We start from the raw sequence: 27831 nt of genomic DNA on the forward strand, positions 1-27831 counted from the left end.
GAAAAATATTTATTAATTTCCTACTGTATAAAATATACTTGTTTGTTTGTCTCCTCCCTCCTGTATTTTCCTATTTCAAGATAAAGATCCTATATGTACAAACCATAATGGACATACTAGGTACATAATGAGCACATCTTCAAGCCACAACAAATATAGTCAAAAACATTTCATTTGATCTTTTGAATCAAGTATGACCATATTACTTTCCTTCTTTCCTACTGAGGTATTCACAAAATTGTGCAGACAGGTCTGACTTGAGAAAAACCTCCTAATTACTATTTAGAAATGTGTATGTCAAAATATACTACAAACTTACATCTTCATTTGTTGTTTGATTGGAGCTGATCAAATACGTATGAAAACCTGAGAGGCCAACAATGGACCATACTGAGAAAAAACACACCACAGCTTCCAGCACAGTAATTGAAAGTCAAGGAAATATATGGAAATGGGAAAAAAAAAATCCAGTAACAAGTAGTTAAAATCACAAAATTCAGAGTAGTCCACAAGTCCTTTGAGATCTCTGGGGTACTTCAAAGGGGTCAGCAAAAAACAAACTCAAAAGGAGACCTATTGTCAGTAGGCTTTATTGTACAGACCACTGAACAGCATCTACGCCAGCAAATATTTAAGGTTTTGTAGATTGAAAAAGGCTAAAAACTACTGGTGAGTTCTGATCTTACTTGCTGAAATCTAAATTTTCCTATTTATCTTGTAAAAGTCATCACACTTGCATTCAGACAGGTCTATTGATAAGTAAAAGTAAATAACAGTTCTGATGGGGTGAGGGGAAGACAAAACACAAGAGAGGTAACCCAAGGCTAGCTGAATACCAAAAACTGAACAGAGATGTTTTTACAAATATTTACTCCACAATGTGAGTAAGCTGGATCTCAGTCTTATGCTCTAAATGTCAGACTCTGCTTTCTTATGCTAATGAAGTTAAGATGTTGATAGGCATTCCAACACTAGCATGAAGTGCACTAGTCCAAATAAAACCCACGTGCTCTCTCAAGTCCCTCTAATAACTGGATATATTCTACTTTACAACTGTGGGGTACCTGATCGGCCCAGACTTGGCAAATCACCTGGAAAAGAACTGCTGTTAAGCCTGTAAGTGTAATAGTTGGGGTGGGGTTGAATATTCAAAATTCAGCAGCGTTTGCCCAAAACTTATCTTAAAGAGGAAGACTATGAACTCCCAACTCACAGTGTGGCTATTAGAATACTCTCTGAGGAACTACAAGTAGATTTTTAATGCAGGCATCAGCCCGAATTGAGCAAATCACAAAAAATGGCAGAAAACTTCTATCCCCACACAAGTGAGAGCAGCAGCAGAACAAACTTCATTTGGTACAGCCACAAGCAACTCTGCCGGCATCTGCCTGGCTCAGACACAGCACCGCCCCTGCCCAACGCTGCCAGGAGTGCGTGTCCAGCCAGCAGGCCGTCGGTATGAGGTGCAGTGCAGAGGGCTGCGCACCCAAGACACAGGGCTGGGAGCTCACGGGGTGCTCTCACGTGTGACTCACAGGGAGCAGCACAGGGACACGTCCAGCAGGAGCACCCTCACCTCCAGGGGAGCAGCAAAGGTGTGCACATGCACGGGTTGGTATACTAGGAAAATCAGTCAGCACTCAACATGGCATACTCACTATAGTTTACATAATTCCTTTAACTCTAAAGGAGTCATCGTCTCAGAAATAAGACAATAAAGTTGCTTCTAAACTTTTGTATAACTGAACATAAAGAGGAACTTTCCAAACTTTCCATAGAAGGCTTCCTTCAATAGCTTTTATTTATTTATTTACATGAAATAGCCATGGACTAAGAATATATCTGCTTTGAGAATGCTATTTTCTACAACACTTCAATAATTTGGGGGTCTTTTTTTGGGGGGATAACACAAATCAACAGAACAAAAGGCTCTGGTTCCTAGAAAAATACATAAAATTTATCACTAGGAGCAAAATGATGAGAAAAGAATAGGATAAAAATAATCTGTATATTAACCATATCAACCTTTAGTGAAGGCAGTTTCCAAGACAACATCAACTCAAAATTTTCCAGAACAAGGAAAAAAAACCACAACCACCCTTATCACTGAACCTATCAATAGAAGAGAAATAGGACACACAGACACACAGCCTGGAAATGGCATGGATGGACATAAATTTTTGCAATAAAAAATCCTAATATTAGTTAAAAGTGAAGAGTTTTGTGTTGCAGGGCTGCTCACCCCTAATGAATTGGGAGATACATGAAGTGTCTGTATAATTTTCCCCTAGAATCCATTTCAATCAGAGTGGTTTAAAGCCAGAAAAGAGCCATTTGCATTCTGAGAAAATCTGCTCCAAAAGCAGCAGGATGACCAAACTGCACTGCTGAGCAGCAGGTTCACTACTCTCTGTCTCTCATTTCCTCCTCAGGCTGTGCGAAGTCAAAGCAACACAAAAGACAGGAACTCTGATTCTGACTCTCTGCCACAGCCACAGCTAAAGCAAGGAGTACAGGGGATAATAGATAAGGAAGTTGACCGTTGGCAGAGGGTTCCAAAACGTGTCAAAGAAGGAAACAGCCCAAAACATCACGCACAATACAAACTGGGCTTTGAGAGAGTAGAAATAGTAAGGAAGGCTGCAGATGAGCAGTGTTGGGTAGAATCTATACACCAGGAGGAAGATCATCAGGTTAGAAAAGAAGAACCTTAGAGGGAAAAGGGCTCCCTGCAACATATCACTAACGATGTTCCTCACCACAACTACACTCAAGAGGGTACTGAAAAGTGAGTTTCTGCCTCCACATGGTAATTCCTATGGAAAAAAACAAAAGGGAACTCCTTTCAGTTCAAGACCTCTATCAGTTCCCCACAGGAAGGGACATTTTTCAGTTCCCTGCACCATGATCCAAAAAGAACTTGAGAACAGCAGAGGTAGTTTATGTCAAATTAACAAGAATCCACTAATTCAACCTGAGTCCATTAACTAAAAAACAAACACATAAAAAAAGTATAACCTTCATCAACGCAGTATAACCTTCTAGCCTACTATGGTATAGTATCTTGCTAGCATAATATAGTATGATTTTCCCTTAGTATCTCACAGGGTTGTTAGCAAAGACTGAAATGGCAATGTTCTCTGTGCCTGAATTAACTGTCTCCAAAGCAGCATTCCCAATACTATTTGGACAATTTAATTTTTTACTGTTATTAACTGTAACCAAGCTTTTAAATTATCCAACATATCACTATCAAGCCAGGTATTTCTGTAAGATGTGCCACTGAGCCCTTTAAAGCAGCACATCTCTGAACACAAATTACGAATTATCAGGCCATTGTTTCTGTACAAAAATCCTCAAATGCATAAGCAATTACCTTTTGATTTAAGGACAACTGAAAGCTATTCTCAGTTTGAAAATAGATTGAATTATCTTTTGTAAGAATTGACTGTAATTGTTTTAATTGGAAGCTATTGTGCTATTTAGAACCCTTTGTTTGTGCTTTTTAAAATTATTTGTGCAAAAAAATCTGAACATGGCTTTTTTAAAAAGGAAGTTTACAGCTCAGTGATTTTACCTGATGAATACAAGCACACCAAAAAATCTATCTGCAGAATTTGACACTTGGGAAAATTACCTGGGAAGAGGTCTCAATGCACAACTATGAATGACAGTTTTTTCTCCCTACCTGTGTGTGGAAAGGCAAACTGTGTGAGGCACAATGGACAAATGGGAAAGAATTCTTTTTATAGCGTCTTTGTGAGAGGTGAAAACTGTTTATTCAGACAGGAACCATTCACAACATATACATAAGGAATGGGAAGCTTACTGTCTGTACAGAAACTAACCAGTAGTTTCATCAGCTTCCCATTTTCTCATTATTTTAGCTGCTTTTCGACTCCATTCTCACTCACTAGAAAATATACAGAGTACTCCCATCAAGTGATAAAAAGTGCATGGAGCATTTACAGAATAGAACCACAGAATGGTTTGGGTTGGAAGGGACCTTAAAGGTAATATAGTTCCAACCCTCTGCCATGGGCAGGAACACCTTCCACTAGACCAGGTTGCTCAGAGCACCATCCAGCCTGGCCATGAACATTTCCAGAGATGGGGCATCGACCAAAACTCTGGGTAGCCTGTTCACATGTGTCACCACCCTCATTGTAGAAACTTTGTTATGGCAAATCTATACCTGCTCTCTTTCAGCTTAAAACGTTGTTCTGTCACTACAGGCCCTGTTAAGAAGTCTCTCTGTTTTTCTTTTGAGTCCTCTTCATATACTGACAGACCACAATGAGATCTCCCCAGAGCCTTGTCTTTTCCCGGCTGAACAACAGTAGTAGTCCCCGTGTAGGCAAGTTACATACTGATATGTAACTTAACACAAGTTGTTATTTGAAAATGACTTCTCTAAAAACATAAGAATAGTTTCAGAAATCTAATTCTTCACAGAAAGCATGTTGTTTCTGTTGTTCCAAAATCTACTTTTTCTCTCCTGAAAAGAATCAGCCATTTTGGATACCTTTGGCTGTAAAAGCAGAACAATTCTTGAACACTTGTAGTGAAACCACAGCACACGTATAGTGCAAAATGTATTTATGAATTCCATCACAAAATGTGAAGCATTTTTCATGGACATGGAAAATACAGATCTTTGTCAAGAGTACTGCTTTGCAAAACATGAAGAATAAAAACCACTCCAGGCTGTAGCCTCTTTCCTACCTCCAACACGTGGCCAGAAATCCTATTGTGCAGGAAGTGATGAAGTCGTTAACTGATAAAGCCTAAAAGCACGCATTCAATAATAGCAAGAAAACAAGCAAAACCACATCTCAGATGCTATTTGCCAACATAATCTACAATGTATTTCACTGAAAGGATATCTTGCAGGACTGTCCTTCAGAGCATTGAGAAACCCTGTTTGTTGAGAACCTGTAGAAATAGAACCCAAAATTACCAGCCAAGTAAGAAACTGGACTACAGGCTGTTTTCACTATAGTTAAAACAACTGATATTTGAAAATAACCAAATAATCATAGAATAGATTTACTAACGTGAATCTGAGAATATGTTGCTCAGCAACAACAGCATCAAAAAAGCCCTTGGGTAAGTTATCAGGTTTAGCATCTGCAGGGTATTTTCTCAGTCATACCAAATTGATGCACACATACTTTCCCATGAACAAGATTTCTGATTACCCCAGTTCTTTTCAGACCTAATATGGAAACAAAAAATCACAACCTCCTGTTTCATTCTAAAATACTATCTTTCAAAGTAACTTTTTGGCTTGGAAAATTTATTCTATAAACTCAAATTCTCAATTTTCCATCCTTTGTTTTGGAAGCAAAGCTTTCTTGATTATAATTCTGCTTCTACTGCACCTACATAGAAGATTTTTCTAATAGGTTACTGTTGCCTCTGGGCAAATAAAAGACAATCTAGTAGCTGAAAAGAGCCCAAAAGAAGCATGAGCCCATCAACTAGAAATGCAGAAGCATGCAGAGTACAAAAGCATTTGGGTTCCATAAACATGAGATATTAATCAAAAAGGGTGATTTGACAATTTGCTGATTGCAACAAGTGAATTTGTTGTAGAAACTGACTTAATGTGACGTAGCTATAGGCACACAGTTTGAACTTCACTGTATACCATAAATGATTTAAATGCATCCGGCTGGAAGTTTTCCCCACAGCAAAAATTTTCCACTTAGCTAAATTCATATGAAGATCTGTATGGAGAGAAGAATCTTGTCTTGATCAGAATAAATATTATTCTCTAGACCTATCCGGCCAATTTTACTGCTTATCGTTAAAAGTGAAGTTACTTACCTTGTATTTCTGAGCCTTTTCAAACTCTCATAATTGGTTCTTAGTCTCAAGGTACAAGACTAATGGAACTTCCCCTGCCTTTTACTATTTTTAGGATCCTTAATGGCAATGGCAGCAGATAGGTGTGATTTCTATACTCTACTGCTCGTCACACCCTTCCAAGCAGTTCCCAAAACATCACAAGAGGAAGGCTGTTCATTGCAACAAACAGTTGAAATACTGATGCCTCAAACAGAGATGAGTAACAGTGGAGACAGAAACTACTACTGGAAATGTGTTCAGCTTGGTGAGACAGAAGACAATCTTGCAAGACAGTATCTTCAGTAACTGATTTACAAATTAGTTTTATTATCTTCAATAATGTTATGTACACATATTCTGAAACCTAGAAAGAACAAATTTCCAATGTATGCCTCAGAAGGTCACAGAAAACAAAAAGATGTATCTTATACCTCATCACCACTTAGGGCCACCAAAATTTATAAAATGCCAGCTTGCAAGATGTATTATAAAAATATACACATTTTAAAAATTTGTCTAAATCAAGAGGCATTATAATAAAATAATTTTACGAGGACTTATGTATGACTTTGAAATATTGTAAGAAGGTCATAGTGTAAGGTCTAAAAACCAAGACTTTCTTCAGCCACACTAACAAAAAGCAGTCTATGCCAAGCGCAAAGGTTCAGATTAAGTAACTGAGAATCCTGCTTAACAGTTAGAACCAGTTAAAGAACTGCAGAGCTAAAAACCAGAACACAAATTGTTGAGTGGTAACTGTTAGGTAGATGAGAAGACTTCTACAGGTATGGTAGGCACAGAGAGAGTGGAGTGATAAGAAAACTTTATTTGTAAAGAACTCTCTTTTGGACACTGTCAAGACTATAGCAAACAAATTTGAAAGCTGGGTTTGAAGCTCCAGTGTATCAATTAAACATCAAGAAACTAATCACATTTCATATCTGCTCCCACTGCCTTTGAGGACTGACCAATCTTTAGAGCTTAAGGATGTTTTTCCCTATTTCATTCTAGGTAAATGAACCTCCATGACAAGAATATTTTGCAGCTGACAGGCAATTCAGCATTTAACATTTACTATATGTAATCTGTAACACCTACACAACACTTAAATGCTTCTCAACCACACATAGGCACAATTCATTACACTCTTTGTCTACTTAAGAGTTAGGTATGGACACTGTAAATTTGAAATCCACTAGATAAACCTACTTGACATACAGAACATGAAATACTGACATTATATTGATAATTGATATACTGAAAACTAAAGAGAAAAGCACTGAAGTCCTTGTGAAATGAAGGTAGGTTAGTGTCAAAAGTATCTTTAAAATAGTTGTCAGACTAGGAATGTTTTCAACCACTGAACTCTAGCAAAGATTGCAGAAAAACCCATGTGTCTTTCTTCTTAAATGTAAAAGGTGGGTATGTATATACTCATGTATGCCCAGATAAATAACAAGCACTTAAGTACTAATGGCAAGTGTTCTTTTTCCAATAATTTTCCTCTTTTAAACAGTATGTACATCTTATCTCAGCTTTTTCCAACTGGTATTAGAAATGCTGTAGCTGGTAGTGAGAACAAGTTGCTCATTCAGACGCCCTCAAAATTAGGGATTGCAGTTCTAAGCTATGAGCTAGATTCCGAGCTATAGGAGAGCTTCTCAGTGCTTGCATCATAGTTTTGTGAAGAACAAGTAAGAGCAGGAATTCTGCTCTTTAAAATAATTTTCCCTGCATGTTGTAAACAATTTAGAAAATTGAGCACAATCTGACACATTTTTTCCAGTAAAACATTCTCTGAATATTACCATTATCAAGTTAGCTTTATAAATGTTTTATACTGAAATTATTATTTCTATCAGGTTTCTGTTGTAATACAGAATACAAAAAAATAAACAGATCACATTTCCAAAATGGTTAAAGAAGCACTCTTTATGGTAATATCCTATATAATTAGTGAAAAAACCCTACTCTTCTACTGATAGTGGGTCAAAAAAACCCAACATACTAAAGGTCTTTAAAGACAAGTCATGTAACCTATCACCATAAATGTCACCATCATCATCATATAGGAGTCAGCAAAATTAGTTAGGGGTATAGAAAGAAAAGACAGTACCCAAAAGAGTTTTGACCTCAAACACAATCCAGAATACAAATAAAAATCAGTCACAAGTTCATGAATATTTCTGATTCACTCCATTATGAATTGGTTATTCTCAGAATGTCTACGCAAATGAAAAGAACGCGTTAAAAATAGGGTTGAGAATGGTGTAAAACTAAACAGCAAACTACAAAAAGTATAGCTCCAATCTATTTTCTAGCATTTGTCTGGATGGCTAGTGACCCATGCTTACAGTTAAAAAAGCACACGGAAGTTCTTTAGGTAAATGATACTACCTGTATACTTCAACATACAGTGTATGTGATGCTTTTTCACTAAATCATCCATAAAAGGACAAAAAAAAAATTTGAAAAATTAAGACTGCATTAAGATAAAGCCAGTGCAAGGCCAACGGCTACTATGACCAGGGCCTATTATAGACCAGAATGGGACTCACTGGGGATCGTGAAGCTCCAGAAAAAGGCAAACAAATAAATAAATAAATAAATAAACCCTGAATGATCAAAATATTAACTTAAAAAACTCAAGCAAATGGCTACATACGTAATCTGATTTCACCAGCATACTTACGAAGGATGACGTGGGTGATAACGAATGCAAATATAAAGACTGTCAGAAAGGACAGAGATAAAATAAACATATAAAAAAATCTGTAGTTTCTTTTCCCCACACAGTTGCCTACCCAGGGACAGTGGTGATCAAACCGTTCTGAAATGAGAGGCAGAAGAAAAAAAAATGGAAAACAATTAATAAAATGCTGTTTATTCGAAAAAATGCTCTCTGAATACTATATTAAAATGCATGATTTAACTGGAATTTGCAAAGTAGCCACAGAGAAGTTCTTATTTAGAAAGAAACAAAATGTAGAAAAGAAAAGAAGGAGTACTTTAATGAAACCTTATAGTTTTTACAGAAATCAAAGCATGGCTGAGGTGAGTTCCTGTTAAACTAACAGCCTTACTGTGACAAAGTGTGCAGTCAGACCAGCAAGCATGTATTTATCCATTGTCACAAGGAGCATTAGCAACTCAGTTGTATATGATTTTTTCAAAACAAGGTTGTTTCTTTTTCTTCAGTGCATCTTCTACTCAAAATTGGAATTTCGGAGGTTCTTTCCTTTACATCTGTCATGATCACACCTCCGACTTATGCCTACTATCATATCATCCATCCATTACAGAGCATGAAATATTTACACCTTCCCACTTCCTTTTATTGCTTCGCTCAAGATATTCTTCATTCTAGACCACCTATTTTTCCACTTGGAATTGACACTGTCATACAAGATCATTAAAAATGATTCACAGCAAACATTTTTCAAATGTTAAAATTTAAACACATGGTATAAAAACTGGTTGATGTAACCTGCATCCTCTGTTACCCTTTGCACGATAGGCTCCGTCTCCTTTTTACTAAGCGAAACTGTTTCCCTTTGTCTCTGTGAGAGAACTTGTTCGTGAGATAGGAAAAGGCCAGGGTGGATCAGAAACAAGTGTCCCCAACATGGGGGAAATGCCTCAGTGCTGGAAAGCAGCAGAGGGAATGGTTTACTCTGCTTCTCCTCAGGCAGCCTGGATCCACCCTCCATGTCCCAGTAATCCGGGTAATGGAAACAGAGCTATTGCCAGGAAACAAACTTGCATTTCCTAACTTTACTTTGGAGGGATTACATTGACAGAATTTTAAGGGTTTTTTTTCATCGAATCCAAGATCATAAGACAAATGCATTCATGCTGACTCTTTCTTTCACTCTCTGATCCTTGTCCAAATCCTGGTTTGTTTTCTGTGACTTTTATGCCTCCACTGACGTACTATCAAACTATTTGTAATTCCACAGGAAAAGCGAGCTATAAATCCAAAGTCCTTTAAGCCCTGTGTTAAAAAGGCACATCTGACCAAGTGCACCAGCTTGTTTTAGTTATGGATTTATGTTAAAGACCTACATTCGAGGTTTTTCTTGAAGGATGTATTTAGTATTATCTTCATTAAAAAAAGTCAAAACAACATGCACAATGGATTTCTGAGTTCACCAGACTTTCAGGGTTTTTTTAAAATGATTTTGCATGACAGCTGTTTGGACCACATGTTTCTGCCATAAATCTGTTTCAAATTTCAACAGGGCTATTCAAGGTGAAGTTACTAAACTTTCTTAGGATAAGGCTTCAGAATACTCTAACTGAGTGAGTACTGCTAAGAATACCAAGAACTAAACACCCTGGATAGGTGATACTACCTTTTCTCAGTGCACTACAGTTATTTTCCCCAAATAAATTGACATTGCATTCTAAAAGTGCTTGTCTTTAAATCCGTGCTTCTGGATAAGCCCTCATATCCTGATAAACACTCTACATCATTTAAATTCATTCATATATACAACACATAAGCAAACAACACCACAAAGAAACACAGCTACAGAGCCATTTTAATGAGCAGAATCCTAGGGTACTTTTGTACCCTACTGCTAAAAAAATACATTACATGTCTTGGAAGATGAATTCTGTATATACACATTCATTCTCTTCTATGCTGACACAGTAAGAAATGAATTATATTGATATAAAGCTCAGTTTCTACTCATGAAGCAACATTTAGATCTATGCAGACATCTATTTGATGGATTTGGATAAACGCAGACAAAACCACACACATACACACAACTTCTCTATCTATAAACACACATTCCTGTATATACCCACACTACTTACTGAAGACTGACTTGGTGTTTTTAACCTACTTGTTGGTCCTCTTCAATTTCCATCTTCAAACTTTCCTAGTAAACTGAAAGGCTCTGCTTTCTCAAAAAATACCTTACTAATCATTGTGAAGCTAAGTAACTACCTAAGATGTTTATAAAGGAGAAATGGACCAGAAAGGCCAGATATGAAAAACACTACTACAGCGTTAAATTGGAATCAACTCTAACGAAAAGAGAGACATATTAAAAGGTTTACATGAATCTTATGATAAATACATTTTTCTCATTTTCTCATTTTTCTCAGTCATAAAGTAGAAAGGCATGTGACATGGGCCACAAAACAGTATATTAAAAAGTGAGACATTATTCTACTCAGCAGAATACGTAAATGCAATTTAGAGACAACAGCCTTACAGCTTGTGAGCTGCTCTGCTTAGTTATTAATGCAGGAGAAAACTGCCAACCTGGGCAGAATGAAGAGACAAATGCTAAGCAGAAACTTCAAATGCTGTTAAGAAATATAAAACCTATCAAATGTGGGGCTGTTTCTTCTTCCTTAGAAAAAGATGACCTAAGTATTAATGAAGAAGTAACACAGTGTCTTAAGGTTCACCTCCAGCATTCCAGATGCCCGGCAACTGAACCAATGATTTTGTAAAGGAAGCTCTGACATCTCTACTTGACTTGGACAATGTTGGCAGCAAAATTAAGATTTAACTTCACCGATAAATGAAAAACTACTGATGCTGAGAAAAACTGGAATTCTAACCCTCATGAAATTAAAATGCAGAGCAAATAGAAATGTAATTTCTTGTTATGAAGAACAGACTATTTAGAGGTGATGACTGCAGTTCTGGATAGTTAACATACTACTGTATTCAAACATTTGTGACAAGGTTAATGTAAAAATATTTGAGGCAAACGCAGAGAATTAAAACATGGGTAATACAAACTCTTGTTTATAAAAGTGTATTAGAACTTGTTATGAGGGAAGAAGAAAGCTGAAGCACCCTATGGATAGAACATTGTGATTTATCATCCTCCTACACTCAAGTTTAAGCAAAACCAGCAAGATATTTGCCTTCTTGATTTTACAGCTGTACCTTGTATGTACCTAATTAAGAACTACTGCTAGAACAGACGGCCCAGTTTCTACCCTTTCAGCAGTCCTGTGCCTGCGTGCTCATGGCTCTCCATTCTTAGGCCAAGCCTGGTATTCATTTTACCCTCCAGGGAGTAGGCTGACAGAGCCAGATTAACTTAAAATTGATGGCTTTCTTTTGCCTATCTCCTCAGATCACCTCATCAGGCAAACACCAAAGCTGGCCCACGTGAAGCAGTGAGAACACTCTGTCAGAGAAGGGATGCAGTAACACTTTCAGAAGCAGCTAAGTGTTAATTCAGCCTAGCTGTGACACCAACCTTACTACAGGTTAGCAGTTATCACAATGCCAGGAGAAATCCAGTTTTGATTAATTTTTCAGGATCTGAGAACAAAACCTGAAGCAAATAAAAAAAGACTGAAAAAATGTGTGAAGAGTTCATAATGTAAAGCATCAATGAAAAGAAGAGATGAGTAAATGGAGACTAAAAATGCTGCTGTAGAAGTCACAGAAAACCAGACAGGTAAAAAACCTCAAGAACTGTCAGTAAACCTGTAACAAAGACTTTTTCATTACTCTTTCCCAAAGTGATCAGCACCTTTGAATTTAGATAATAACTTCTGAGGACAAGCCAGCACCCCCAAAGGACGAGGCTCCACAAGATAATTGAGCCAATCTAAAAGCTCAGTAGCAGTGAAAGAGGTGGTCACATGTTGCCTTTCCTGCCACTTCATCCCACTTCCTTCTTTCACTGTGTAAGCTGATGATGAATCAGGTCAGTTCCCTGAACTGGCAGGAAAAAAACCCCCAGGTATTATTTTGTTCATTGATCAGTGGGAAAAACTGACTTACCAATGGTTGTGTGTTACCAAAGGCACAAAGAAGAGAATCATGGAAATAGGGAAAAAAAAATAAAGAAGATGACATTCAAATCCCTTTGAAAGCAGCAAGCTGTCAGCATGACTCAGTGGTCTCATTAACACTCACCTAACTAGTCTCATTAACACTCACCTTATAACCTACGCTAACTGGATGACAGAAGAACACATTACTTCGTATTTTAGACATTCCTCATTTTTTACCTTCCTTGAAACATTTAAAACTTGTTTAAGAAACATTAACTGTTGGATATCTCAGATAAAAACAAACCTAAGGACATTTCCCATTTTACTAGGCATTGGTCTTATAGACGGAGCGTTTCCCTCAGAAGCCACACCAAGGCATGTTCTTTGCTGCTCAGAACCAAAGAGTCAAATCTCTGCTTTTCCACAGCACAGCATGTAGACTCCTAAATCCTTAAATGTTCTGCTTCCATTTTCCAATCGCTACACTCCAGGAAACCATGAACAAAATGACCTAAATGCTTTCCTTCCTTTTTCAAAACATTTAATGAAAGCCTTATAATTTACAAGGAACACAAAAGCATTTTTAAATGGAACATTTGTAGGCCAGCTTGGCCCTTCAGTTTGCAGTACTTATGAACTGTTTCCTTTATTCTGTGCTCAACTAGATCACTGCACACCAGCATACATTTTCTAAAGCTTAATGCGAAGGCAGGACTCAAAGACAAGAAGTCGACAGGTGCAAAAATATCTAGGTCACATTACTAGGAGATTCCAGTGAGCACAAGTTAGAATTCACTTGGTAATTTTTCCACCCTGTGCAAGCAAAGCATTGTAAGGCAAATGCACAAACTTATGGCATTCACTGAATGTTACCATCTTTATTTACAGCATGCAAACATGTATCCCATGACTGGAAAGGGTCAAGAGCCCACTATTCACATCCTGCATCATGCAAGAAGTCACATTATAGCTCAACCAACCGGGCCAGGATAACTCAAAATTACTTTTGATAGTAGCAGTAGTACAACACAGGACTACAATGTCCATTGTCAAGGACACACACTGAGTAATTATGCAGAGAGACTGACACATCTGCACATATTTATAATGATGACAATTAAAGCTTTTTGAAGGACTATGATGTCATGATGTGACCACATCTATTCAGGCTTCTTGACTTGACATTTTGCACAACAAACTGTACTTTCAGAATTTGATTGCTCTTGAAATGTTTAAGAAAACAAATGAGACTTCTAGAAGTCCATGTAAGAAATACATTTTATTACAAAGAGTATTTATTTTCTTCTAAGATACAGCAGTCCAATCCCAATTGCTGAAAGTGATGCACACATGCATGAAAGCAAATATAACCATTGCCTTAAGTCCCTTACAGTCAGTTAAAAAAATCTGATAATTTAACATAACAAAAAAATTTATATCCAATATTCATAGCATATTCATTAAAACTATCCTTAGCTCTGATGTTCAGTTTCACCAACTGAAACTGCCATTCCTAAGAAGATTATTTATTTAATCATATTAATAAAACCAGCCCCGCTGATGGGATTTGCCATCAACTGGCAACAGCAATCAAATACTTGGATCAATTTAACTCATACACCATTCACCTGTCTGACAGTCGTTCCCCTGACAATGCCTTTGCTGTCACTTTGTGGAATGAAATCTGAGTAGAAATTTATATGAAGAAAGCAGTGATTAACAAAAGACCAATTGCAAGTTACATTTATATGCATGCTGATGTTATTTTAAAACATCTGTTATGGACAATGCACAATGGATCCTTTAAATCACACGTACTTTTGTACACTGATTCCAAATCAAAACACCCCATGAAAACCAAACAGAAAGAGTCTTCTGGCTTCGTGTTTACACTTAGGAAATACCACAGGTTTACTCCAAATTACATTCTTGACACTAATCTCTACAAAGGTGATGCAAACTGAAACAGCAATGTAACACTGGGAAAGATGGGCCTCTATTACTGAATTAAGTTATTAATGTGCATGGGTATCTACAACAAAAAGTTAATCAGAAAAACAAACACAAGGGCTACTTAACACGTATTTCACTTTCATGACTATTTAAACTGTTCCAGACAGCTAAGATATTTGGGTGAGGTTTTAAGAAAATAAGTTGCAATGTGAACTTTTTGCACATTAATCAACTTCACTAGTTGCTGACCACTGCTATTCACAAAAAGAAAATAAACATGCTTAATTTTCAAAATAAAAATAGCAATTGATTTATTAGGAAAACATCCAGCCACTGCCTTAGGATAGCTCATAGTAATTAAACTGTATTGTCACATAGATCACTTCATTGCACCCTCATATAACAAATGTTGACTAATTAACAAACTCGTTCGACTGCAGAACATTAATGGCAACGTTTTCAAAGGCAGCAGCAGCAGTTTAGAATGGCTGCTCTTTGAGAGGTACAAAGAGGGCACAGTGAAGGAATTCACTGCTTAACAGTATCTCTTTACATACCCACTCGAGTACATGTACTCTGGCATACCCAGACGAGCACCTGACATACACCCAACTGTGGAGGAAGAGATTTTTAAAACCCCAAATTTGTCCCTAGAGGAAGCGTAGTATCCTTACCAAGTAACAGCATCCACAAAGTTTACGGATTAGTTTCTCTCTTTTCTACAGGAAAGCACACTTCCACTGCTGTCTTTTACCAGAATTTGAGTTTTATAACCATTTTGCAGATTGTTACTGCAACGTAAATGTGTGTTTCTCTTTTTTGGTTCCTAATTTTTCTTAGCTGGTGATTTCTCTCTTTTAATTTTTACTCTGACACCTTGAGGTTTACAACATCATTTGCACAGTCAGATGTTCTGATCATCTCTGCATTTTTTCATACTCAGACCAATGCATAAACCACAACCTCTCTTAAATAACCTATAATACGATTTTCTTTTTTAAAGAGACTTTCTGACATATTTTGCAGTCCTCTGGCTTAAGATTTAGAAACCCTGACACACATGCCATGCTCCCTGAATTTCCAAAGTACATCTAATTATACAAATGGCACAATCTTAAATAATTTATCACTTCTGTAAGTGCTGGTGTGTACTCCATTTGGCAGTTTCTTGTTCTACCTTTTTGGGGCACCCAAACAGAAAGAGTCCAAGCCATTTCTCACCTGTAAAAACTTGGAAAAATACATAGGAAAAGAAAAAGGGAAAAAACGGTCATAGCAGCCAACTTTGTGCTTTTAACTGTTCAGCAAAAGAGTCATTTCAAGACAACCAGAGCTAAGGTTTAAAAGGTTCAAAATGAAGTGAAAATTGTACTCTGTTCACTGCAGGAAATGTAAGGAAAGAAATAAGCAAAGGCCATGAAAAGGAATTGAAGGCAAGAAAGGAAATAATAAGGTAATGAAGAAAGAGTGCTACAGAATAGAATTAAAACCAAGCAAACCGAAGTCCTGACATGAAGTAAATACACATTGATTACAAAGGACTACAAAGTCCTGAGAAAATTACTCTCAGACACATTGTCTGCATTATAAAAGTCAGACTGTTACAATGTGACCTCTCAGCCTGCTTTTGAAGTAATTTGTGTACTTCAGGCTGGAAGATGGTGGTATCTCAGTAATGACAAGGAAAAGCTTCTCCCCAGAAGACACTGGTAATTCTCACTCTGTCTTACATTGTCTGTGTTATATGTTATGTGTGCTTTAGGAATTATTTCCCCATATTGTCCAGATAAAGCCACCTGCTTCTTGTTCAGCTTTCATTATAGAAATCAAATTAAACAAAACAAAAATTATTTATTAAAACCAAATAAAAAAAGGATATTACAACAGTTGATGTTGCAATGACCAAAAATATGCTAAAAAGAAGCCATTTGGTTACTTCAGAAGCAAGTCCAACCACTGCCTTCTTTCTAGCATTACACAGTGCAATCAAAACCTCTTGTCAAAACACAGCAGTAACTAGCTTGAGCTCAGAATTTATGTCTGGTTTGGCTACTTTTTTCCTGAAGTCTTTATCTCTTGTGTTCAGATGCATGTTATGTTTAATTCATTTGTAATTCTTAAGCAACATATTGGTACATAAAACCCTTGAAGGGCTAACTTCCAACTGACATTCACAGAGGCAGTAAAGAAAGCAAATCAGGAATACACCCAAGGTATGTGCTTCAGGGAACACTTACTCAACCAAACTTTTTAAGGTATTACATAAACAGAACAAACTACATTTGTATGAAAATACAGATTTTTCTGGATACTACCAGGAAAATACTGTAGAGCTAAAGGAGTTTGAAGTATTACCATGGCTAGAACTCAAATTAGCTCTTTGCTTCTTCTTTTTCCTATTTTAAGCTATTTGTTATTTTTATCTACAAATACCACACAGATGTTTATAAAAAACAGTGATGAAACAAAAACCAAACAAGGTAACAAGTAACAGATATACTTACTAAACAACTAGACAGAAAAAAAACAGAGTAAGGTTTTTGCATGTACTTACATATTTTAAATGCTGCAATAGATTCCTTACAGAATAAAAAACATTAATAGAACACACAGAATGAAAGAACCTCTCTTTCACACTGCATTCATTAGCCAAGTATTGTAAGACACCTTTAGGTAAAAGTAGCATATTGTTTTTTCTTAGCAGTGAGTGCTGGTTTGAAGACAGACCCTATTCCTGTACCACGTAGTCTCTGTAGCTGGTTTGTAACTGCAGCAAAATCTTTTGAAACTATGTGGTAAAAAGGAATGCGTGGCCATACTTGTAGTGAGCTGCTTAAATATCATATGTTAGGTTTAAATAGCGTAAGTTACTTGAATATCCATATGCATATGAAGTAGGACTACTTGTGCATAGGTTTAGTTACTTCAAGAAGGAACTAACAAACACTGGCACAAGAACACTCATTGCTATTAAAAGATTTATTCAGAAACTAAATAAAAGCATCATTATATAGACAATCCTAACTTAAGAGTGATGGCAAACTGCTTAACACACTCTGATTAAGTGTGCACTCTCAGACTGTTAGATTTCCACAGGTCCATGAGCTATCCAATTTTCTTAACACCTATTTTCAATAGAAACTTAGTTGCAGGTACTTGTAGATTTCTCTTTTTGCATACAGTATACCTGAATATTTATATGACAAACACACGTATCTAATCAGGAAACAAAGCTACCATACGGTGTACTCCGAAAAAGTCAGTTTATTGTAATTCCCATTATAAACACTGAGGAGAAAAACCACAGTAAATCCATTTAATTACGTTCAAACAAGTAACTCCAAATTTAAAAATATGTAAGAGGAAATTACAACTATCTTAAGAGCAGAAAGGACATCTCAGTTATATAAGTCATTTGCTCAGACTCTTCTGATAAATATTCATAATAATTCACATCTGTTATTTCATCACAGACATGATCAGAAGACTGTGTAAGTTGTTTCCCTGCCACCACTAATTGTATGTTTCACAGAATAGGTTTTCCAGATGTGTATAAAAAGGACACAGATTACAGAATAACCTATAGAAAAATCCTTCATACCAGCGTATTAAAAAACCAAAACATTATTTTAAAATAAGCCTCAGGTACGGGGGAAGTTGCTCTTATTTCTCCTCTCTTGGTAAAGACAACAGCCTTTCAACTTTTATTTATCACACTGGTCAACAACTGTATTTATATATTATCAAGTTTGCTGAGCAATATCACAACACTAATGTTTAGGTGACACATTTGCTAAAACATTTTTCTGAAAAATGTGCCAACTGCAATTCATAAGCATCCCTAGTTGCTCAATAAAAGCAAGCCCAAAAGCTTTTGCAACACTTACAAAATTGTAGCACATCAAAAATTGAATTTACTGAAGAAACCATCTACAGATACCAATCAATTCTATAGGGCCAAAAGGCTAATAAGCTTTTCACTGTGATGTAAGTGAAAAGTATCACTGTGATACTAAATGAGTATCATCTGAACACAAAACTCCAATTCTTCCAATGACTGCTTTATATTTAAAAATATCACTGTTGAATGCTGCAATTACATTTCTCGGCTGGAGACATCTTTCTACATTATTTTCTTGAATGCGTAAGATCCAGGCTCAACAGTGTGCTAATCAACTGCACTAAACTGCAAATGTGATCTAATTAACTGGAAACTACTCAGATTTGTTTGCTAGGGTTTTTTTGGTTTGCTTTTAAATCCAAGCATATCTTAATCACCTTGTCTGACCTCCATGGAAAACAGTAATGAAAAAGGACAAGATGTTCAGAGAGAAAAAAACCAACCCTACCATTATAAAATATGCTTAGGTCCTGACAACATCTACTTACTCTCAAAATAGCACGTCTGCCCAGTAATTTCTTATTAATTCTGACTTAAGTACTTCTAGTCATAAAACTGCTCAAAAGTAAGACTCACCTACAGTGTACATTTTGGTCACACAGCCCTAACCATGTGAACCATGCCTTACAGTTAGTTACTAATGAACTGGAGAAGCAGCTCCTTGCCCTCAATTTAGTTTGGTGAAGAAAACAATTCTGAGACTCCCATAAAGCTTGGAAAGGTCATTGTACTTTGTATGCAGCCCTATTGGAGTAAGGTGTGTTCTTTGCCATTAGGGCAGGTTAGGAACGATGTATGCATCAGAAAATAATTTCCCTTCTTAGATTAGCAACATCTACTAGGCCAAGTCTCCTTTTCTGCCTCCTCTAAAATTCTTAACATTTAACAGATCTCGTAGGAAAGATGAACAGAGCAAGTTACCTCATGAGTAATCTTGTCACTCTGGTTTTTTTCTGTCTCCTATGAAAAGCATTCATAACAATATATAAGCTACTAAATTGAACATATGCCATATATTTTTTTACTCACCTACGCAGTTATCACAAAGGCTGCAATGTGAGGCACGAGGTGGGCGGAAAATCTTGCAAGTAAAACAATATTTTAGTTTCACTGTCTGTCCGTTGATGATCACTTCTTTTGTTCTGGGAGGGGGGCGATATCCTCCTGAACTGGAGCCATTTGCTATATCTAAACATGAAAATACAAGACATGAAATGTCTCACATGAGCTATGATGCATGCACAGAATTCTCCTTGATGGCAATCTATAGGAAATTTCAAATTTATATTAACACATTTATAATAAACAAATTTTTCCCTTCTAATTCTCTTTGAGTAACAAATAGCAAAGAGATATTTCACTGCAAATAGCATCCAAAGCCAATCAATTTGAATCAAGGAAACTATCCAAACCCAATTTTCAAATGCTGACAATGACCTTGATCCCAAAATTCTTACAGTTTCATGCCCCCTAGTAGTTCTTAGATAATATATTAAAGCCAACTGTAGCTACTGGTGTAGGATAGCAAAACTTGGAAAAGTTACCTTTAGAATCTTCCTACATTTTTTCAGAATTCCTCCAATAACAAAAAGTCTCCCTAGAAGTGCTGCAGAAATTCTACAACCTAATACAGAATCTGCACATTTACTTAAACCCAGCAGCTCTGTTATCTGAGCCTGGTGTATGTTAAGATTTCTTGCATGCTGTGACATAATGGAGCACATTCATGGAAGTATTTTACAGCTTTTGCTGTTTAGAAGTTTGAACACCCAACTCTCACTGCTACCTCTACACACCTTTGTTTGTTGCATAAAATCAGTTTCCAACTACCTCGTTTGATACAAGTGGTAGAGTTTTGGGTTTCTAAGCCTCCTTTTATTTTATTGTAGGATATTACCAATAATTTTTCCAGCAACCAAAGGACTGATTAGGCTAAATCATTAAAGCTCTATTTTGTCCAAGCTGAGCTTTACCTGAAAGTTCAACATGTAAAAAGTGGTGCCTTTTTCTAGGTTTATCTGTTCTTGTGTAATCACAATCAAATCAAACCACAGAAGTGGAAAAAAACCTCTAAATTTATTACACCTGCATACCAGAACAGCTAAGACAATAGGGAAGTAAAATATTTTCTAATATATGAATGAAAATACATTTCAAAGTCACAGTCAAGTCACCTGAACAATTCAGTCTTAAGCTGTCCCCCTTTCACGTGGGGCTTGTTACTAAAAGCTCTATGACTTGTATTTGAGCTCAAATTGTTAGAAATATCACCCACAGTTATGATTTCTGACACTTATACAGCCTACGAACTATGTATTTTCCAAGTGGGCAACAAGAAAGCCTCCCACCTAGCAAGGTATTCAAACTGGCAAGAGCACAGCTGTGCTAGCAAAGGTGCAATTATACAAGGTACTGATTTGGCAGCAAATCCAGCTTAAGGAGTTCTCTTCTGCGACATGCTCACCCATAAATATGAGCCATAAATATGCATCAGTGAAAGTCTTTGTGTGACACCATTGTAAACTTGACCATTGAAACAATCAGACGTCAGAAAACTCTCATGGAGAAGAGGATGAATTGAAGGGAGCAATAGCTGAGACAGATGGAATCTGGGTATAAAGCTCCTAAACATCCATTATGAGAATGAAGGGGTGAATACTGAAGAAAGAGCAGCTTAAAAGCAGTCTCCTACAGCCTGATGAGGTATAGACATTCACTTGTGCTGGATCTAAACCAACTCCTGCAATGTGCTTGTGAGGCTTGGCCAGGTCCTATAATCTGCACATGGAAGCATGGATTACTGTGTGGTTCCCAGAACTATCAGTTACACTGACTTTGACCTCAAGGCCAATACTACTTGACAAATATTTTTGCTTAAATAAGTATCGCTTTACAAGCTACCAATGTATTTCACCATATAAGCTGAAAAGATGTTCTTTGGAAGGCACAGAACAACTCTGCTTATACTACTTAAATCTTTAGAGAGACATGGATGTTTCCTAAATCCAGAAGACAGGGAAGAATTTCTTATAATTCACATTACATTAAAAAAGCTTCTGGTGATGTTATAGCCAACAGGCTTGTAATAGTCATAGTCCTTCTAGAAATCCTTGGGCATTACAAAACACACTGCTACATCCATTTCTGACCATATTTTGGTCAAGACAAACTGGGAACATAAATATAGGTTGTTAGCCCTAGTTATTTTTTTTATTGAATAAAGCATTTAACACATGCTGGCATGGCATATTAATTAATAAACTAAAGATTTAAATTTGATACTCAAATTTAGGTGCATAATTATAAAAAATACTAATAAAGCCTGAATTTCATCTAGGTGTAGCTTTCTATACTGCTAGGAATACCGATGCATTGTATTTCCTAAAATAACAGTAATATTTCAGATTTTTTTATTTTACAAAATCTTATTATTCCTGAGTATGTACATGATCATTGAAAGAAAATTACTTAAACCAGTCAAGGGGAATTGTTTAGAAGAAAAATGTTCTTTTTCCTAGATAAACATTTATTTTATAAAATGCACATTAACTAAACCCAGTATTTCTCCTCCCTTTCAGGAAGTTCAGAAAGTGCACTGCAATTATTTTAAATGGGCTCTGGCAGAATCTCAAAGGCAACTTCTGTCTTCTCTGGTGGAGAAGTGAGACTACTGTCCAGCCCATTATATTTACAACACTGGTCTTCTAAGAGGACTTCCTCCCAAACATTTGCAGGGAAGTTCACAGAGACAGCAAATCGTAGCTCTCCAAGGTGAATTAATCTCGAAATCCAAGGGGGAAAGCTGATGCAAATGAAATCAAAGTAAATAGTCTTTCTGACTTTCCATGGGCTGAGAATTCTACTCAAAATCCTAAATTACATAATCAAACCTGAATGTTCCAGTCTTTCTGTTTACTAACATCTTTTTCCTGGAAACAAGCTGTGAGCAAGGTCAAATGTGCTTGGATTTAATACGATTTATCTAACCTAAATGTGCTAAACATGTCTTGGTCTCACTGTAAATTTTCAGGCTGTTAATTCACCTTCAATTTGACTGCTCATACTTGGAGTCTAACACAGTTAAATCTTCCAATATAGAAGATCTCCTTGAGGCACAGCAAGATTAACCTTTACGGAATCACCTTCCTCAAATAAACTGTGTTTGACCACTATGACATTTTTCTCATAACGCAAGTTCTTTCACAAAAAGGCTAAAATTTAGCCACTAATGGGACTGCCATCCATCCTCTCTGTTCTGACATGTTTTGTAACTTCTCTAGTAGGGTTAACTGTTCATGCACTAGATGGGGCTCCAGCATTTTTATTACTGTATTACAAAACCCCCATATATGCAAATCCATGTCCTTGCAGGACCAAGAGACCTGAACCACTCCAAGAAAGAATGGAGATACAGCACAGCCTAGCAACCTTCTAATGTGACAACAAACTCCACAAGATTTCTCAATTTATTTTGCTGCAAATAAGTAGGTGGTGCTGACGAAAAGACAGAAGCTGCAAGTTTGTATACATATCACTAGGATTCTTCTGCTCAATCAAGAGTTGGGTTTTTTGGTCAATATTCCTAAGAACCTAAGACAAACAGCCTCTAGAAGACATCCCTACATTGTCTCTATACAAGCCTCACAAACATATCATGCAAGGTTTGGTGACAACTTTCAAAAGGACACAATTTCAATCTTCAAACAATATTATTTGAGAAGTCAGTAAATTGAAACAATTGCAATGTTTCCTGAGGACTAAATGAAAATGTAATGAAAAAATCTTTATGTATAGCCTGTAACACCTGAAAAACAATAGAAAAAAAACCCCAATCAAAGCAAAACAAAGCCCTTCAACAAGGCAAACCTCCAAGAAATGTCTTCCTCTGTGTTTAACCACTTAAATTTAAGCAACATGCTTAACAAAACTGGGCTAGAAGACAAAAGAGTAATTTATTTCTTGAAGGGAAGAGAACTTTAATAAAATGCTCGTTTCAGGACAGTAATCTCAGGGACAAACAGTACTGGGAACCTGGCTTAGACTGAAGCCAGCAGCTAACTGCATTCTTCACATAGTTCTTCATCTGATAGCCAACAAGAGATATCAACTACATATTGCTCCTGACTTTAAAGACTTGCTGCCTTAGATTTTCTGAAATCATGTATTATTTTCTTAAAGGTAGAGCTGCATGATCTTCTTGAAGGCCAAAACTTCATGTGAAAGGTATGCTCGTTCCCAGAAAGAAATGTAATCTTTAGTGTGGGAAAGCATAGACAGGAAGAGCTAAGACTTACCTGACACACAAATTTCATTATATTTATTTTAAGAATGTTGTTTAAAGAGTGCAGTATCAGGTACAACTATAAGCCTAGGAAGCTGGTATCCCTCCTTTGGAAAGACTGCAAAACATATGATAACCATAAATGGTATGGATTTGTTCAGGCCATTGCCAGTTCTAAGAAATGCCTGTGCTTTGGCAGAGATTTAATTTTATAAGGCTATAATGAAATCAAATTGTGCATTTCAAAACAAATGAAAGACAAGGAATTGTGAAGGAGTGTCAAATGTGGCCTTGAGCATCAGCATAAATTAGACAGCCAAGACATAAACGATTTGCAGAGATGGTGTGCTGGTGTAGCTCATACATTGAGTTCAGCGCTTTGAAAACACAAAAGCAAGCAAGCAGAAACTGTGCTGTGAACTGGCCTAAGCTGGTTGTACTGATTAAATAAGGAAGATACACATAACTTAAGACAGTTAGCCTGAAGAAAAATCCAAGTATTTTAAGGCTGGAAGGATAAATTACCATGACCATCTTTTAATTTATCTGCATCAAAATCGATATTGCGGAAGGATTGTTAAACTTGTATATGTCAACTGGACAAATGCTTTCCTGTCTATAAAACCTGCTCTCCTGGATTGGGTTATCCTTCTAAGCCTTCATCTTCAAAAGTTTACTTTTTCCCACTTGAAATGACTTAACACTAACCTAACTACAAGAAACACATATCATAACTGCAAAGAGGCTACACAAAACAAGGCTGCTCTTAGTATTTACGTTTCCATAGAAAAAACAATATAATATTTTGTGTCATAGCAGAAGCCATGCTTATATGCACCATGAAAAGAATGCAATTACAGATGGGGTACCCCTGGAAATAATGACTTCTCATTTTTAATGAAAGTTATAATTTAAGTAAAAATACTACATCAATAAGTTTAAAGAAAGAAAGCATTTAAAGAAAGAAAAAATTCTGCTGCATTTCAGTGAAATTATGGAACTTTTATAGCAAATAAAGTTACCTTCAGTGATTTTTCATTATATAAGCCTCATGCATCTAGTTGCCTTTGTTCTATTACACTATATGAAAACCCCAACGAACGAGAGTATTTTAAGACTTTTGCTCCTCCTCTCTCTAAGGCCAAATGCATGTATGTATGAAATCTTCTTACAGGTCCTGTTTTCCAGACTTCTCTGTTTAGCTGCCTTCCTCTTAAGTTCCTACACATGTTGTGGAAAACCAGACAGTGAACTGAGCCCTTGTCACCACTGGGTATCACAGAATGTCACTTCTTCTGGTTCATGCAACGACTCTTCTTCTAACATGTCCCAAAAAGTATTTCCCCTTTTTGTCAAATCACAATGCTAACTTCATCTGTATGGAAATAATATTCAAGTCTCCTCTTCCTGCACCATTCACTACTTAGACCCCTCTCCACTAGTATTTGATTTCCACTTGTATTCATACACTTCGTGGTTTTTCCCTAAAGTTGCTCAGACTATTTAAGATATATTAAAAAACCCCAAACCATCAAACCCAGTGATTGCAAATTTCTCCACCTCAGCACCAACTTCAGAGTTAAGCATATTCCTCATGAGCCCACAATCAGTCTCTGAAAGGTCCTACTTGAGAACTTACCATTTGCCACTAGAGTGTCTTTTTGAAAAGGTGCTTATTGACTTTGTGGCAATTTCATCTAGAATTTATTTCCAAAACTTACATAGAAAGAATCCTATGCAGGACACTATCAAGACCTTAATTAGAGTGAGAAATTAAGCACATCCTTTTCTTTCCCATCATGACAGTTATTCTTTCAATGAAGGACATCAGTTTGGTTACACTTGATTGGCTCTTGAAATTCTTTATTGCTTGTTTTGAGACTTAAATAGCCATAAATGCCAACCCATGATAGTCCCAATTCTTATAATTTGGATATTTAGCAGTGTAGTCCATGTCTTTCCAGACAGGGAATAGTTTGTAGTGATAAAATTGTCAGATTTCTATTAAAGGAGAACACTAGGATAAGCCAATAATGATATATTATAGTAGATTAACAGACTTTTAATCTACAACTACTCTTTCTTCTGACCTGCTCTATCAGCTGTAAAGAAGCGTACAAATGACCTTCTGAGATCAAAGAAGTGTTGAATCCTTCAGATTGTCCTCTGCTATTTCTCATTTCCCAATTACACAGCATGCTTTCAGCTTTTCTTTCTTCCTCTGACCTCTAACAGAGCCTGTCCTGTTGTCTTCTACTGTTCCTTGCTGATTGTAACAGAGTTTATTCTCCTTTTGTCTTTCCCGTGCTCTCCCAATATGCTTGCGCCATCTTTTCATACTGACCTTTAGAAACTACCACGACTTCTGACACTAGTACCTTTTTGACTACAATCAAATACAGTCAGAATGGCCTCTTTTTACACTTCCCAACCTTCCTCTGTATGAGGATAGCTTGATGATCCACATTTAATATAATATTTTTGAATAAAAAGTTCCTTTTGTTTTTTGGACAATTTCATTTTTTAAAATTCTTTTCACTTTTTTTTTTTTCTATGAACACAGCAAATTCTCAAGAAATAACTGCTTTCCATTCCTGTACCCAGGGGGTGGAAATAGCAGCATCACAGCTCTGTTAGTTCCCCATCTTCACCTGAAAAAGGCTGATAGCCTAGGTGGAAACATTTTTCACTCTCAGTCTGACCACCCTGTTTCCAGAAAGTCACCTGAAAGGATGAAGTACTGCCAGCTTCTTTAGAAGGTCTTATTTTGAGAACCATTCTCTCTAATCAGCTCATCCTATTCTATGCTTTCTAATGCAAAAAAATAAAGTTTGATTAAAATAGCATTCTTAAATCATAATTCCTTGTCTTGGGACACAACTGTTTCTCAGAGCATCTGTAACAATTTCTGGGAGGCTGCTTCCCACAGAGACAAGTAGGGCAGGGTAAGACACTAAGTCTGTAAGTCTCAAGTATCTAAGAATGATTTGAATAAAGTAAAAGCCACAAATAGGACAGGTTACATACACACACTTTAGAAAAGAAGCTATTTGGTAAAGGCATTATTTTTAGATGAGTTATCTGAAGAACTTCTTGTCCAGAAATAAATTACTGTTAACCTTGCACCCCGTCTTTAGAAGGGGCCTCAAACTGAAAGGTACAGCAAGGCAATCCAGCCTGAATGATAGTTTTGGAGCATCTAGTTTTCTTTTCAACTGCAGGAGCCATTCAGCTTTTCCTGCTGCACAGATACCACTACACTAGTGGAGTGCACTTTTAAGTGCACATTAAAAAACATATTGTAACAGCACAAAAATGTTTCTTTCTGTTTCCATTGTTGAAACCAGAACCACAATTTTCAGGCAGAATGATTTCTTATAGCTACCAGCTTGTTCCTCTGTTAGACTTGCCATAAGCCCTCATGCTTGGGAACTCCACATTTGCTGGCAATGCAATTCCTTGCTTCAATATTCCACTGTCCCTTCTTGGAAGAGTACTGCCTTTGCTACTGCTGAAGGAAAGACAATGACTTTGATCAGCTCAGTAGCCTCAACCTGTGAACAAGTATGCAATACCATTTAAGAAGAACTATAATTTATAAACACAAAGTTCTGAAATAGCTGCACATGGGAACATTTTGACTCTCCTTTCTAGTAACCAATTTGTATTTTTAGTTTTGTATTTTGCCAAAATGCTGACAGATGACAACATGAAATTACTGTCATGAGCTGCTTACTTGAAGTAATTTATTTCCTGACATAGATCAATGTTTCTGTGAACACAAGATAAATAAGCAATTCCTTGAACAGAAACCTGTGTCTGTGTTTTTCGCTAAAGCTGGTACCTCATTCTAGGTAAAGAATTCCTTGAAGGAGATCAATAAAAGTAAACCATAACACTGGTTAAGAAAAGATGCTAAATGAATGCTTTGTTGTATTTTTCCACTTTTGAAATTCAGATGAATAGCAAACATTTTAATACTTCTACCATAAAAAGCCTAAGACTGTACCATAGTATTAAACATCAAGGATGCTGCAGGTATTTCTCCTGTGCTTGCACAGACCTGTTACCTGTCTTT

General features: G+C 36.6%; 1 protein-coding gene across 5 annotated transcripts in view; it reads right to left on the minus strand.

Moving 5' to 3' along the window:
• ZDHHC14 (zDHHC palmitoyltransferase 14) overlaps positions 1–27831 on the minus strand; it is a 96160-nt gene that overhangs the window by 13368 nt on the left and 54961 nt on the right. For all 5 annotated transcript variants that reach the window (XM_082302699.1, XM_082302702.1, XM_082302700.1 and 2 more), the window contains 4 exons: positions 19502–19660; positions 8546–8683; positions 4887–4935; positions 320–422 (listed from right to left, as the gene is read on the minus strand). In XM_082302699.1, the coding sequence (XP_082158825.1) occupies positions 320–422; positions 4887–4935; positions 8546–8683; positions 19502–19660 (449 nt within the window). The remainder of the gene's footprint in view (positions 1–319; positions 423–4886; positions 4936–8545; positions 8684–19501; positions 19661–27831) is intronic.

Source organism: Coloeus monedula, assembly GCF_965178545.1.
Source record: "Coloeus monedula genome assembly, chromosome: 2".
NCBI classification, from domain to species: Eukaryota; Metazoa; Chordata; class Aves; order Passeriformes; family Corvidae; genus Coloeus; species Coloeus monedula.